Source organism: Notamacropus eugenii, chromosome 4, assembly GCF_028372415.1.
Source record: "Notamacropus eugenii isolate mMacEug1 chromosome 4, mMacEug1.pri_v2, whole genome shotgun sequence".
NCBI lineage: Eukaryota > Metazoa > Chordata > Mammalia > Diprotodontia > Macropodidae > Notamacropus > Notamacropus eugenii.
The window spans coordinates 453,068,694-453,085,725 of record NC_092875.1 but is presented as its reverse complement, the minus strand read 5'-3'; the positions used below and the strand labels follow the sequence as shown (position 1 = coordinate 453,085,725).

General features: G+C 35.2%; 1 protein-coding gene across 1 annotated transcript in view; it reads right to left on the bottom strand.

Moving 5' to 3' along the window:
- TMEM161B (transmembrane protein 161B) overlaps window positions 1-17,032 on the bottom strand; it is a 124,141-nt gene that overhangs the window by 56,920 nt on the left and 50,189 nt on the right. The window contains exons 2-5 of the mRNA XM_072606201.1: window positions 13,380-13,483; window positions 4,837-4,920; window positions 3,536-3,633; window positions 1,241-1,397 (exon numbers count right to left, since the gene is read on the bottom strand). Of these exons, the coding sequence (XP_072462302.1) occupies window positions 1,241-1,397; window positions 3,536-3,633; window positions 4,837-4,920; window positions 13,380-13,483 (443 nt within the window). The remainder of the gene's footprint in view (window positions 1-1,240; window positions 1,398-3,535; window positions 3,634-4,836; window positions 4,921-13,379; window positions 13,484-17,032) is intronic.

Sequence of the window (17,032 nt, the reverse complement as noted above, 5' to 3'; positions counted from 1 at the left end):
TGGTATTTTAAAGGAATTTTAGATTCCTGCATACCTCATACGTCTGAAGATAGGAAAAGAGTAGATTTTCTCACATTCTACAGGTTCTTTTAAAAACCCCCCACCCTCTTCTTCCCTTCTTCCATTGTGGAGGGTCAGAGTTAGGGGAAAATAGATTGTATTCTCAGCCCTTCAGCACAGTCTGTCCCCTCTATGATGGGGAGACAGCAAGCTCCTGGGATCCCGCAGGGTTGGCATTGTTTGGTGACTTTCACAAGAGCTCTGTTAAGACTAAGCCAAGTCAGTTCAATGCTGGAGAGTGTGTGGGACCTTTACTCTCATATTATTAGCTAGTGCTTAAGAGTGAAGCAAAAGGTGAAATGTATTCACATGATCAATAATTTGCCTTGCCATTAACAAATATCCTTTTCTCAACAGGTATCCAGGGAAGCATCATGATCTAAAACAAAAATGTACATATGTAGTGCTTTTTCTTTTTTAACAAAGGTGTTATATGTCGTTTTAAATGTGTATCGATGTACATATTCACACTATAAATTAATGAAACAGACTTGAGAAAAATGAAAAGCAGAACACTAAGTGACATTGTTTTAACACTATGATATTTCAAAAGTCATCAAAAATCAGCACCAGATGTACTGAAATGCAACATCTATGACATCTGAAGGACAACAGTTGGTCAGGTTAAAATATTTTCATTATGCTTTATATAGTCTGACTGCTGATTATGAGAAGACACATTCTGCTTTAATGGAGATTTAAGAAATTGAATTACATGATGATTTTTAACTACTGAAGTAGTTCTATCAGCTAAAATCCACAGAGATTTAAATGCTTGAACTAAATTTGCCACTACAATTATAGAAATATGGATATATTATGCATGCTTTTCAGCTAATTTGGATGATTAGTGCTTTTATACAGTACAGCATTTTGCTTTGTAAAGATGCTGGCAAATTCAGCTTTGTATTGAATACAAGATCTAAAAATTCTACCTTAGTTTCAGGGTAGGTTTTCCTAGGTCAACTAATTTTCAAAATATGGTCAGTTCAGAATATACACCAGATTGATGTTTGCTCACTGTCTTCAAAATGTCAGTCTAACAGAAAAATAAAAGCTTGTGTTTTCACTACTCTTGCTATCTTTCAAACTGACAAATTCTATGAGCATACACTGGAAAAGGAAAATAAATTCACAAACTATCATTTGAAATGACCATAAATGGTACAGCGAAGGATACATTGCAAAAGTCAAAACAAGCAAGCACCAGACAATGCTGATATTCATTTCCTGTGTAGGTTTCATCAAACTGTAGTAGACTTCAGTTACTAGATAGACTATTGTAGCTGCCACTGTGAAATCCACCAGCCATTGATATTCAGGAAAATAATGCAATGCTGAAAAATAAAGATTTTCAAACACAAAAGAACTTTCATCAATAGCAGATACAGACTTATATTTAATTAATTTTAAGCATATTAAATTCTATTTGTAGATTTTTAGAAAAGATTTGCAAATATCAAGATGCTAACATCCAGTAATACAGAATCTTATATTCAAAATTAAATGTTACAAATTTTAGGATCTCATGCACTAAACAATCAAAGTAAACTGATTATCACCAATATATTTAAATTTATGTTAAAATGACTATAAATACATTGTACTTTATTAATTGACTACTGATTTTTAAGAAAATTTTGAAGCATTATATTTTTTAAGACAGAATTTCATTTATGACATTATATCCTGAGGATACATGTAAGGCTGGGTAAAATACACTGGCTTTTGAGCTTTCTTTCATAAAGAGACTTGAACCATTTTAACATCAATGATAGGGGAAGGGTTATTCCATATGAGTTACTGTAAGTTACCAAAAAAAAGTATAAGACAGTTTTTCCTATTTGATGGTTCCCTACTTAAACACTAAGAAATCTAGCCTCTTAAGTTCCAAATGTTCCATTTCTAAGGGTTTGCATTAGAGGGAGAATATTCTGAATATTTCTACTTTCTTTTGGTCTCCAAATTCCTTAATATGTTTCCCTAAAGGGAGCCTTTAAAACTGACCTAAGTTCTTGTATTCTCCATAATCTTCCTAAATTCTGTCACCTGGGAAAGGACAGATCCAAATCTAAGCAGGGGTAAGGGCCTGAAACTGGATAGAAGTAATTTTTTTTTTTTAAGGAGCAAAGGTAAGATGAAAATATAACAAATAGGTGATAGGTAATGCTGTTTCTATCTTGATGTGTATATCTTTGTGATTCTATTTCTTCCTTTATCCTATTATACTGTTAAAACTTCAGGGATAAAGCAAACACAATTAATAAATAATAAAGAAGTTAGCCTAATTGTACCCACATGGGTGTCTAAACAAATACCCTGACATTACATAAACACCCAGTGATACAATACTACTTATTACCAAATCAAAATTCTATGGGTTAAACTTTGCTTCCACTGACTCCTAATATAAAATGAATACACATTCCTTTGGAGGTAATTGTGGGAATTGGGGATGGAATATTTATCCCTTAGTTTTAAAATTTCTGAATCTTTTTAAAAATCACCCATCTAAAAAAAATGTATGTTAAAATAAAATAATGCTATTCAAAACAAGGCAGGTTAAAAGACAACCCTTAGAGATCTCCTTGTGAAGAGGTAATATAACAAGATGTAAAGTAACAAGCTTTAATGCTTTTTCAATTTAGCTAAAATTTTCACTTGCTTTCAAATTGACTTAACACACTTCTAATTTCATATCCAACATAATTGTTTTAGCTCTCTTTTGTGCACTTATGTTCTCAGATATATTTAATGATTTCTGAATGTAAAGCTGAAGGTTTCATCCTATCATATCTCTAGGCATCTCCAAGCTTGGTTGCCTCCCTCTTTTAACAAACATTTATTAAAAGCTCACTATGTGAAAGGCACTCTTTTCCACAGAGTTCTTGGTTGCTGAAAGGAAAAAGTAATATACACATTTTACCATTTAGCTAAAGCGAATCACAGAAATTCACTTCTTTTCAGTGACAGAGTAAAGGGTCCAACTGGAACCACAAATGAGGTTTTACATAGCTCATATCCACACTGTTCTCTAACAGATCTAAATGTTATAAACAAAACAATTCAGCACTAACATACACATCTATCAACTGAATCTACTCATTATGAATATTATAGTAGAATGAGACTTGGAATTAGAAGCATTAAGGAAAGGAAAGCTATGAGATTTCAACACTTACGCCTGAGAAATAGTATATTTTTTATAAGCCACTTAAGCTCTCTTTTCCTATAGTAAAATGGCTAAAATAACATACAACTCATTATAGTCTAAACTATTCCATGAAGAAAAACATAATTAAAAGAAGTTTCTAGGAGTTTCTTAGTTCTAAAAGTTTACACAGTTCCTACATATTAACATTAATATAATAGCAGCTATCAACTAAGTTCTATTGTTTAAACTGTCTCTAAGGTAATGTGCAACTGAGCTTTACAGAACTCTTGGCCAAAAATCCTTGACTAAATTTTTTCTTACCTAAAGTATCCACTTCAGTAATTGACTTTGTTTCTAGATGAAGATCAATATCCTTTGGAATAGTTAGTGGCTTATTTTCAATATGACCATTATATTTCCTATAAAATGAGTTAAGAAATGCAAAAAGTTATCAAAGTGTTGTTTAGGTTTGCTATGTCAAAACTTAAGTTTTTAAAGTGAGAAGTTCAATCTCTGATAATTTAAATAATGGAAGGGTAATGAATAGCAGATAATGAATCAATCAGTTATTAGAAAAGAAGTAAAAATTTTAGGGGTAAATTATTTCAATGAATGATTATTTGGTAAATCTTATTAAGTGAATACTAGTACATCCAACTTAAAGGAACAAACATTTTATTTATAATGTCAATTAGTTAATTAATATCTTAACAACTTCAAACCCTAAATCCCTTCTCACTGTTTGAAATAAGTGTCATAGATCTGAATGTCCCAAGAAATTGCCAATATATACCCTATAACTGAGATATAAAATAAGATCATTTAAAACATTAGATAATAGCTTCAATTTAAAAAAAAACGTTATAAAGATTATGTAAATACACTAGCAAATACTATCTATAAGGCATGGTCCTGGACACATCTTAACTGGAGAAATGTTTTAAACAGATCTAACCATTGTACTAATGAGAAGAAAAAACCCTAGACTACTGGTGTATACATTCAAGAAATATGTCAAGTAAAAGTTTGGAGCACTACAAAACTAAACAAATTTTAAAACTCTATGGCTATAAACAGTCTTGGACTATAAAGGTCTGTAACACTTTATAGTCAAATAAATATTTCATAAAGCTTCGAGAAAATTATTTTTAATGTATATATGGATATTGTATAAAGCACTAGTGACATGACTCTAGAAATGAATAAGATCTCCCAGGATACACTCTCCCACAATGCAGATCGGCAACTAATCTCTACTTGCTCAAAAAGATGGTTAGTGTCCTGCAACACTGTAGCAAGTCCAAGGTCACAGAACAAGTTGAAACCAGGTCTGCTTTGTGCTCCAGCTCTCCACAGATATACTTACAACACAACACTGCCTCAAGACTGTTACTAGTCAATATCTAATTTACGTTTTCTATATTAGGATTTTTGAACATCAAATTTTCTTAAACTATTTCAATTATACGGACATTTTATAACTTGTGTGTTTCCACTAAAAATTCCTTTGTCTCTTCACCTTTTCCAAGTTTCTCTATCTGAAAGCAGAACGCAAAAATATTCTCTTAACAAACTGTATCCAATAATGTGACACTATCATATAAACACAATAACACAATTACCTATCTTTTTTGCTCTTCCCCCTTTGTTGTTTTCCTGCAAGAAGGCGTAACTCCTCTTCTGTAGGATGCTGATACCATCGCAAACTAACAAAAAAGAAACCAACAAAATAAGTTGTAAAAATATATCAGGGTCATTTAAGCTTTAAAAAGATACTGACATGGTCACTCTAAATATTACAGTAAGCCATTCCTTCTGTTATTCTCTTCATTGAACTGTGAGACCATGCCAATAAATAAATTATGACTTTGCTTACAGATATTCCCCATATGCGTAAGGTGAAGTCCACAGACTTTATTTTTAACAGCATTTTTCATTTTCTATTTTCTGGAGGAGGAAAGTCCTACCTAAACTTTTCTCCCTAGAAATGTTATCAAGTGGTAAAAGTGATCAATTTGCATTGCCCATCTCAATCTCTTATTCTCTTATAGGTATTAAATAGTGAAATAGGAAAGGAACCATGGAAACTACATGAACTACAAAAAGGATGACAAATTGCTGATAATCAAGCTTTCTGCATTATTTACTTCTTAAAAGAATTAAATCTGTACTTACACTATCCACATAGTTTATACATAGGGAGAGACTGATTTAAAATAAAACAAAGACTGGCTAGGGAGGGGATGTTGGAAGGGGGAAGGCCACAAAGTGCAGGTTTGGTACTTTCAGAAATGTTAGCCTGGGGCAAGAATTTTAACTTGCAACATTTATCAGAACCCTTGAACCAACAAGCAATTTCTGAGCCCCAAGATTACTGGTTTATAGTCTTGCTCTCTATAGAGTGAAGGAAAATTAATAATACTAGAGAGAATTGTCTTAATACACGAAAACTTTGTTTTCTTAGAACCCTCTACTCATTTTAGCCAAGTTTTCTAGATAGATGAGGGTTGACCTCTATAAGCATCAAGCATTTAAAAGAAAATTATGATTCAATATAGAAATTGGAAAGGATTTTCTAAAAAAATAAAATTAACAACATACTGATGACTCAGCATTGCCACTACGATACATCATTGTGCTCTGCCATAATTACAGGAAGAAATGAAAGATCTGAGATGCCATCTGCCTCTACACTTAAAAGGCCTCAGACTGCCATGCCCCTTTTTTTCACCAAGTTTGTGTTTGTCTTGTCTTCTGCTGCAACTTACTGCTAGCAATACACTTACCTATAACAATGCCTCTTCAGTTTTTAAATTTTAATCTGCTTTAGGCTTAGAAATCCAATGACAAGGACAGAGAAGCCCTTGAGAAATCTGTATCAATAAAATGCATGGGCGTTGTGACCATTATTTGGCTTTTCAAGCCCTGACCCCTAGTCTCTGGGTTGTTTAGGTTTTTTTTTTGCTTAGTCCTAAGTTCTTTAGCCTTGTTGCTGAGAAGAGTGAAATATCGCTCTATATCAAATACAAGTACAAACATGCCAAAATGAATAATAATATCTGGAATATTCCTGCCTGCTGATTCACTTACACAAGATGATAATCTTAGCCTAACACGTCATTTTAGTAACTCTGCTCAACAGTCTGTCATTAAAAAAAAAAATGTATATAGTTCATGTACATCACAAAATGAAAAGAAACCACATCACTTCAATTAATCTATTTTATAATTTAAGAAATACTAGTATCTCAGTCAAATTTTAAAAACTAATTATACAAGGAAGTGAGAATGAAGTGAATCCTGAATCTTCAGGAAGGAGAGAGAGAGAGAGGAAAAGAGAGAGAGAGAGAGAGAGAGAGAGAGAGAGAGAGAGAGAGAATATGTGTATGTGATGTGTGTAAATATGTAAAATATGAAAAGACTGGTAAGACTGCATCATTCCCAAAAAGCTGCCAACCCTAAATATACAATATAGAAAACTAAAGAAAGATCTAGTCTCACATTTGAATCCTTTTTTTCTTCAGTTACTTTAAGATGAAAACTTACAAAAATATGTAACATTTTCATTTCCAAAAAATCTGCTCAGTCTTATTTCTTAAAATTCAGTTTCTCGTGCATATGCCAAACAGATCCCTGTTCTTCTCTGCTGACAATTTTAACAGAATACCATGGTCATTTCAGACAGAAGGAAAAAAATGGCCAAGGCAAGGAGAGCAAGGGATTCAGGCATTTATCTTAGAGCAGAGCTGAGGTATTTAAACTTTTTCCCCCATCCCTTAGGTCACAGGTCCCACCTACTGTGCATTTGAATAGTAGGTTTAAAGGAGAAAGCTGGTGGGCTCTTAGGATCAGGCAACATGCAAGAAAACAGGCAAAAGTCCCAGCAAATGAATATGGAGGTGATTTCATACCCAATAGGTGATGTGTCAAATTTACTGCGCATTTGAACGGAGCAGTAGATTTTTTTATTAGGGACATGAGAGAGGTGGTAATTCACCAAACTAAGGAACCTAAGGGGATGGAGGAGGAGGCAAAGATAATGCATCAGGCTCAAGGGCACGCTCAGGAAAAGAGAAAAGCAAGTCTAGCAGGGGCACTGACAAGGAGAAATCCCCAAATCCCCATGCAAAACCCACTATTCAAATGTACAAAAAGATTGTAGCCTACCACTTACCTCTCCAAGAAAAGAGGGGCGAAGCAAGACACTTCAAAACAAAAAGGAACTTTAATTACAACAGAGTATAACACTCTGTAGCTCTGGATTCGAGATTTTTTGGACAAGGCATTGATCAGAAAAGATTGTATCTTCTTTTATGTTTAGGCGAAATATTTTTCACTGGACAATGTGTCATATAAACACCAGTATACCCCATTACTAGTCAGTCACCCTACTGTAATGATGCCTTTAATAATCAGTATAACAGCAAGGACTCCAGCACACACAGAAGGGCCTGCTGCACATGTTCTTTGCTCTGCTTTTCTAAAAGGAAAGCAACTTTTGAGGGGTCAACAATCACTTCAATCAAGCACATATATCATTCACTTAGTTCAGGGGCAAAAGTAAGTACCCTGAACTTCAGAGAAAATATAAACAGAGAAATAAAGACCAACAGACAGGGCTTCCAACTGTCTGACCATACACACATAATTACCAGAGAGAGAAGCTTGTTTTTCAAAGCCAGGGGGCTCCTTAGCAGCTGCCCACAGTCTCATCTGGCTAAACAAACACTTCCAATGAGTAAACCCCAAAGTAAAACCTCACCTCGGAGTATTTACATACTTTTCAGAGCCAGAGGACATCATGACCCTTGAGAACCAGTGCCTCAACAGAAATTAACAAAAGATGTCGACCTCCCCAATCAAGCTTCAATCAATGAGCAGGCCCATCAATGGGTAGGAAAGATCTTTAACTCTCATTAGCATTACAGTCAGGTAAGGGAACAAGGTTGGGCACAAGAAGTACACCTGTGGGGTCAGGGAGAATAGCTTATTTCAAAGGGGAACAATAATAGAAGAACCTAAAAAGCAGCATATCCTGGCTGAATGGGAACAGATTTAGTGAAGACTTCTCAGGAATGTGGAGTCTTCTCCCCAGAGTGGAAGAGACCTTAGGCCCAGGTTTCCATTCCTCCAGAGTCAGGTGATTTCCATATAAGGCTACGTATTGCATTAGGATCAATGATTGGATATGACTCACTAAGTCCTCAATACCTAATATGCATATGTGCATACAGTCTGCAGTCCTCACACAGGTCCACCTGATTTGCATAAGTTCTCAATGCCCAATTTGCATGAGTCATCAATGCTTCATTTGCGTATATTTTCAATGCCTAATTTGCATATAACCACGTTTATTTTCACAGGCTTTGTAATGTCTAGGAGCTGGAAACTTGAACTGGGTTTCAAAAGGGATTGGTTAGATTTTGCACCCAGAATGTAAGACCGTGCTTCTCGGCCAATGAGAATAATGGTCAGTGGTGGGAGGGGGATTTCCAAGTCAGGGTCTATATAAATTGCCATTCTGCTTCTGTAAGGCGCCTCCCTACTCCAGCTTTACTGGTGAAGGAACTGCCCCATTTCTCGTGAGAACCCAATAAAGGAGATTTTCTGTTTTTACCTTGAGATGCCTCTGAGCAGTCAATCTGAGTAAGGGGTGTTTGTGCTGTCCCCCACACACACTGGCCAATATCCTGATGCTGCCAGTTCCTCAGTGATTTTTTTTTTTTGGCCAGTTGATAGGAATAGGATATGGTAAAGTTGTTCAAAAGATAGAGACAGAGACCCCTAAAAAGCTGCTTGGTTTTTCTAATTTGCCAAAAATTCATTTCCAAACATGAAAGGTATTTAAAGTAGAACAATGACAGAAAACTGGAAGAATGGGGGAAAAGTCATTAATAATTTGAATAATACAGAATAAGTGTGTTCCCACAGAGGTGTGTTATTATTAGTATGGATGACATTTTTCAAAATCAGGGGTATGGAACTTGTGGCCTTCAGACCACATGTGGCCCTCAAGGTCCTCAAGAAAACTTGGAATCCATCAAAAGGCCACACCCAAGGACCTAGAAGGCCCCGAGTGTCCTCTAGGCCACAGGTTCAATGATCTAAATTGTATTACATACTTGGTATGTGCTTAATAATCCCTATCAATATTTTATAGTAATGTTCTTCAAATTTTAGGATAAGATTGGCTTAAGATAGCTTTCTAAGCATAGGCTACACAAAAGAATATAGGGGAAAAAATGGGAAAAGGAGAAAAATTCCATTTTCAATACAATCTTTTGCTACTATGATTTTATAAAACCCAATACCTCTTCCTTCTTCTAAAGCTGACCAAGCCAGGATCAGAAGTTAAAAGGAGGTAGTTTAGTTTTAATGACAATGTCTACAGCACTGGCTGTATATTGGTCAAGAATTAAACTTTTCTGGCTGGCCGGCTGAGGGGAAAACAGAACAATCAAATAATAATAGCAAAAATTTTTCATAAACCAGGAAGTAAAATGGTCATAGAAGTTTAAGTGGTAAATGGACCGGACTAAGATGAACCTGCAAAAAAACAGAAATTCCTTATTTCCTTATCTTATTACCCTTGTGACAAATGGTTGGATTACTTGTCTACCATAATCAGGTCTCAGCTGGTGGCCTTCATTCCACAAGGGAACAGAGGCTGTGACAGAGAGCAGCATTATCAAAAAGTCACTATCAATCAGAAAAGAAGCTGTGTGGTCTACAGGGGAAGGCAAACACAAAATGCACAAAGCAAGTTTGAGTACATACATCATTTTTTAAAAACCCCACAAATGTCCAGAACTGTAAGGGTTATAAGCAATCCTTCAGACCAGAGGTATCCAACTCATAGCCCACAGGAGGACACTTGAATATAATGATACGCAATTTGAAAATTGTGCAACAAAATACAATAAACATAGCTAATATGACTGTGGGCCCTCATATAACCCACTTCTACTCTGAATTGGACACCACTGCTCTAGACCACACTTCATGAAAAAGATCTGGTACTATATGTACTTTTATGCAATCTTCCAGAGAGCTCATTTGATTTTGAAATAATTTTTCCTAAAACCTCAAACCTAACTTGGCCACTGTAACTTCCAACTACTGCTTCCACTTCAGCCTAATGGGGTTAAACAAAAAATATCTAATGGCTCTTTCACATTCCAGTCTTTCTGAACAAAGCCGTCATGTCAGTCTGCTTTTCTCTAGGTTCCATATACCCAAATCCTTCAACCAATTTTCACGTGACACAGATTTAAGAACCTTCACCATTGTAGTTTTCCTCTTCTGGACAACTGGACTGTGGACACTAGTTTATCTATGTTCTTCCTAAACTGTTAGCACCTAGACAGCAATGTTTTCACATTATTTACTTTTGATGGATTTTTTTGTTATTAAAAACAGCTTTCACTTGAAAGCTCCTCTCAAGTTCCGTAAAGCATCTCAGCACTGAAGAATTTTTCTCAATGTTTTTTCCTTTTACCTAGCATCAACACAGACAGAAATATATAATATTCACAATGCTTTTAAAGTATCACTGTGATCACAAGATGTGGAGCTGGAACGCTGGAAATACCATAGAGCAAGGATTCTTAAACTGGAGTTCATGAACTTGTTTTTTAAAAATATTTTTTAAACTGTATTTAAATTTCAATATAATTGGTTTTCTCTGTGATAACATACATTTTATTTTATGCATTTAAATATATTGTGAGAAGGGGTCTCTGGGTTTTCACCAGTCTCCCAAAAGTACATTATACAAACAAAGTTAAGAACCTCTGTCTTGGAGTGAATTCTAATCTAAGACCTTTACCTTAGAGGTTAAAAAAGCGAAAACCAGAAAGATGAAATGACTTGCCCAAAGTCACAAAGATGGTAAATAAAATCAGAATTCAAGCCCAGGGCTCTTCATTCCAATTCTAGATCTCTTCCAATTTGGGTAGATTGCTTTCACATGAACTAACAACAACAAAAAAATTAATCAGAACTTTTGACCTTCAAATTTATATTAAGAATGTTAATATTATTACCTAATAAAAGCAAAATAAATTTCTCCTTCATCAGAAATTTAGGTATTATAAACCACAAAACTGTAGACAGCAAAATATAAAAAGAAAGGCAAAGAGAGTTGGCCTGACTAAAAAGAAAAAATACTCCTGGAAAGAATTTGTGGTACCAATAGATTGTATTCAATACCAATTTTGATATTGAAAGCAATTTTAAATAATGCAACTCATCTACTTTATAACAAGTTCATACTTTCATAGCCAATAAAGTGCTATAATGTTACAAAGTACTTTCCTCACTTCACTATGAGGTAGGTGGGCATGTTTTTAATCGTAATTATTCAGACCCAAAAACTAAACCTCAGAAAAATTAAATGATTTACTTATAGTTCAACATTCAAACCCTTATCACCTAATTCCAATCTGTTCTACTGATGCTCAAGTACAAATTTATGAACGATACATTAATCAAAATCAAAAGCTTAAATACCTCAAATTACAAAGAAAATTCAAGAATACTGAAAAGGAAATTCAGCAATCTGAATTTTCAGAATCTTTTTTTCCTAGTAAAAATAGCAAACACAACAGGCAAAAACTCAAGGTAAAATACTTTATCAGAAAAAATATTTAATACAAGATAAAGAAAGGTCACCAAGGACACAATATCAGTGAAAGAAAATACGTTTTATGTCTGCTCTTGTTAAAAAAATCTTAAAGAGAGATCAAAACACAAATACACATAGAAGTTATCAGTACACGACAGAGGCAGTACAATTTGATCTGAAGAGTCCAAAGTTTCATTAACGCATTAAGGTCAATTTTATCTGCAGAATAAGAATACATAAAAATGCAAGTTCAAATAATTTGGAATGTTATAACATAAATTTGTCTGTTTAGTTTCTCTTTACATGATCTATGGGAAAAGGATAAACTAAGTGAATTAATTATGCAAGTAAGATTATAGAACAAATGTTAAGACCTCTTAAAAAATTTTACAATTAGTATTCAACCATTCAATCAATATGCCAATTAGAAATGACCCTTAACTATTAAAACAGATCTTTTCTGGTTTTTTTTTTTTAAATCTTTGTCATGATACTATTGACTGTTATAAATCTGAATTTTCAAGTTTCTAATTTAAACTATCTTCCCTTTTTCTACTAGACTGGATTAGTGAGGTTCTGTAATATTGTAAAATAGACGAGGTAGAAAAAAACTGGAGAGAATGACTGTTAGTCCAGATGACTAAAACTTAGGCCTGTTCTATATGGAAACATTAAAAGAAATAAAGGTCTGCCTGTCTTTAAGTGTATGAAATTATCATGAGGAAGATGGTGTTCAGTTATTCTCCATCTCCACAAAAGGCTCAAACATAAGAAAATGGATGAAAAATACATCCGAAGAGTATGTTTTCACAAAGATAAAAACTAAGGAAAATATTACCAACAAATAAGTGGCAACTCTGGTTACTGCGATCATGGTACAATCAATCAATAAAAACCATTTATTAAGTACCTCCTGTGTTCAAGGAACTGTGTCTAAGTGTTAGAAAACAAAAATAAATCTTCTGCCCTCAAAGAGCTTACGTTCTATAGAGAAAAACAATATGTATCCATATAAACTTAAATAATATGAAGTAATCACTATCTCTGTCCCCATCCTTTCAAAGTCAAACATTTTGAAGCCCTTTTCAGCAAAACAAATCACAAAATCTAATAGAAGACAACTGCAATTAATCCGTACACGGGATCATTATTAGTGAGGCATATATTTTGACTTGTTTCTCCAGTTAGCAGAGATGGATTTTTGTTTGATTCAAACAAACTTATTTGTCTCTACTGTGACCAACAACATGAATTTTAAAGGAATCTGATAAAAATTAAGAATGATACCAATGCCTGTGAAACATAGCAAAGTTAACTGGTTCACATGGGAAATGAATCTATTACCTCGACCTTGTCAGCTTTTCAACTTAACCAAATAATTACACAGATAATTAATAAAAATGTAATTTTAAAAAATTTTTCCTTTCTTCCCTTTTTTTAAAGTTGTCACTAGAAATTGATACTCATTTTCTGAAGTTAACTCTGCTAAATGAAATTTATTTTTAAGTTGTTATCAAAATCAGTTTATTCTTGACTTACCTGCCATTACACAGAAGCCAGCGAGCAAGAGAATAGTGAGGTAAGATCTTCTGCATGACACTGGCCATCACCATGGTAACAACCAGTTGTATACCTATCACACCCTGTGGAAAAACAAATTCAGTAATACATCAATGCTCAATTAGGGGAAGCAATGTAGAAATCTATTGGGTTTCCTTAAGGGAATCTCATATATCCCCTAAATGAGGTTTTAAAAACCATATTATAGCAAAGGTCTGTTTACTATAGAAATCTATCATAATGTTAGATATTCTACATTTCAAAAGTAAATGTTTAAAGATTTAAGAATCTTCTCATTATCCTCCACAAGAAGTTATCAAAGGATCATACCCAGGTATATGAAATAGTCAAGGGAAACCTAAATACATAAAATGATTTACATGATTCAGAAAGTATGTTCATGGAAATTTTTCTGTATAAGTTAAATTTTCTTATTTTTACCCTGAAGGCATATTTTTTTATTTTAGTATTTTCTTTTCTCAACTTATTCTTTTTAACCCATAAAGGACAGCAAACTTTTCCAAAATGACATACCAACCCAGTAATAAAGGCAATTTAAATGGGAAGATCTTTCCTATTCATTAACAGGCTCATGTGACCTGCCTGGGTCACATGGAAGCCTGAGTTACATGAGTCTAAGTCACATGGAACAAGAAGGGGTGGAAAAGGAAGGGTGGAACAGGAAGAGGCGGAGTTAAAGCTGGACTAAGAGGCTAGTCATGACAGCAATCTGAGCTAGGAAGGATGCAGGCAAGCAGGCAACTTGCTAGTGTGAGCAAAAGAACTTGCGATTTATTTAAGGAAGATGGTTTGTGGTGCTGTCCTCTGCATTCTGGTGTCTGAATAAATGTTATGGTTACATCTTCCATGTGGAGAATTTGTTGCATTTCCTGATTCAGTATTGTGCTGAGATATTCATGGCTGGTATAGGTGCTGTGAATATCGTACTGGCACTACTACACCCAGTGACCCCTGCTCTTCTGGAATATACAATGTATCAATTCTAGTAGTGATCACAAAGTGATAATAAGAGGTCTGAGTGTTACTGGATAAACGACACGACACACCGTCCCCAAACCCTGATGCTACCTTCAATTTGCATGACATACGTTGTTAATTCTTTTCCCAGATATTGGCCAAAAGCCCAATTATAAACAATGAAATTCTATATAATGCTAGCCCTTGGTAAAGGAGGCTAAAGTCAATGAAGTAGCAAAATAACCATATCGTGACATTTAATTTCACCTAAGCAGCAATCTCATAGAATAATCAATACTATAATGATGCAAGGGCAGAATTCAAGGCAAGTTTTTGCATAAATTTCAAAATGAACATAAAGAACCTCTGGCTATAGATAATTTTTAGAAGGCAACTTTTGAAGAAAATTTTAAATGTCTTCAGCTATCTACTGAATTTCTTTATACCCCTAGTATATCATACCAAAAGAACAAGGTTGTAATGGTGGTCAATCACAGACAGAGAACTTATTTGACTTTGTTGTCTTAGTGATACATAATATGTACAGTCAATTTGGAGGAACACAAAAACTTGCTTATCGTGTGACTAAAAATTGGCTATTTATTGGTTCAATATCAATCATTTAACATGCCTGATAAAGTTTTTTTTATATGTGATCAGTAGATTGTTGGTCTGTCTCCATAGATCAATTTTAAGAAAAAGTGAATATTCATCATATAAGTTCTCTAAAAATAAAAACAACTATCTTTTGTTGTGTATCAAAACGAAAACATGTGCAAAGTCATTAAGAGTAACAAAGACCAATAATGAAACAAATATCCACAAACCTTGTTTAAGAACCATTTCCACAAGATGGCGGAGTAGAAAGACACACATACGCAGGGTCTCCCCACACAGCCCATAAAATACCTGTAGAGAGGGACTCTCAACAAATTTTGGAGCAACAGAAGTGGAGAACAATAGAGTGGAAGAGATTTCCAGACCAGGGTGACCTGAAAGGCCCACAGGAAACATCGGTTGCACCAGACACAGAGCAGAGTGCAGAGCCCAGCCCAGCTTTGGCCCTGCGGGAGGCACGATACGACTCTGGGAGGAGGACACCTCGGGGGCGGAATCTCCAGTTGCAGCAGCAGTGGGTCCTCAGATCTCTCAACCCACAGGTGCCAAAGACCAGTGACAGGGTACCTTCAGCTGGCCGAGAAGGGAGAAGGGCCTTCCCATAGCTTTGGGCTCAGGCAGCAGCCAACAGAGGCCACATCAGGCAGGCAACAGCAATTTTCAGGGCAGACTCTACATCAGCCTGCATACATTGTTGGATCGTAAAACCCCTGGGGGCACTGAGGAGCTGAGTCTTACCTCAGTCCTGTGTAAAGGCCCTGAGAGAGCTGGTCTTTGTCTCACACTGCATGGAAGCCCTGCCCATCCAGCTTATCTGAAAATCAGCCCCCTGCGCTGAATTGGCGGAACTGGAGGCCAGGTGGCTGTGGAGAGGTAACTGCTAAGATTCTGGACACAAAAAATCTCCCCCTGATTCCAGATCAGTGTACACCCTGGATTGAGCCACCTTGCAGGAACTGAGATATTACAGATTCCCAGAGTATACCCTACTTTTGACAAAGGACCCAAAGCAAGTAACTGGTTGGGAAAATGTCCAAAAAAGGGAAAAAAAATAAGACTATAGAAGGTTACGTTCTTGGTGAACAGATATCTCCTCCCATTCTTTCAGATGAGGAAAAACAATGCTTACCATCAGGGAAAGACATAAAAGTCAAGGCTTCTGTATCCCAAACATCCAAAATAAATATTCAATGGGCTCAAGCCACTGAAGAGCTCAAAAAGGATTTTGAAAATCAAGTAAGAGAGGTGGAGGAAAAACTGGGAAGAGAAATGAGATTCAAGAAAAGCATGAAAAGCAGGTCAACACCCTGCTAAAGGAGACCCTCAAAAAATGCTAAAGAAAATAACACCTTGAAAAATAGGCTAACTCTATTGGCAAAAGAGGTTCAAAAAGCCAATGAGGAGAAGAATGCTTTAAAAAGCAGAATTAGCCAAATGGAAAAGGACGTTCAAAAGCTCACTGAAGAAAATAGTTCTTTCAAAATTAGAATGGAACAAATGGATGCTGATGACTTTATGAGAAACCAAGAAATCACAAAACAAAACCAAAAGAATGAAAAAATGGAAGATAATGTGAAATATCTCATTGGAAAAACAACTGACCTGGAAAATAGATCCAGGAGAGACAATTTAAAAATTATGGGCCTACCTGAAAGCCATGATCAAAAAAAGAGTCCTTTCATGAAATTATCAAGGAAAACTGCCCTGAGATTCTAGAACCAGGGGGCAAAATAAATATTGAAAGAATCCACTGATCACCTCCTGAAAGAGATCAAAAAAGAGGAACTCCTAGGAACATTGTGGCCAAATTCCAGAGTTCCCAGGTCAAGGAGAAAATATTGCAAGCAGCTAGAAAGAAACAATTCAAGTATTGTGGAAATACAATCAGGAGAACACAAGATCTAGCAGCTTCTACATTAAGGGATAGAAGGGTGTGGAATATGATATTCCAGAAGTCAAAGGAACTAGGATTAAAACCAAGAATCACCTACCCAGCAAAACTGAGTATAATACTTCAGGGGAAAAAATGGTCTTTC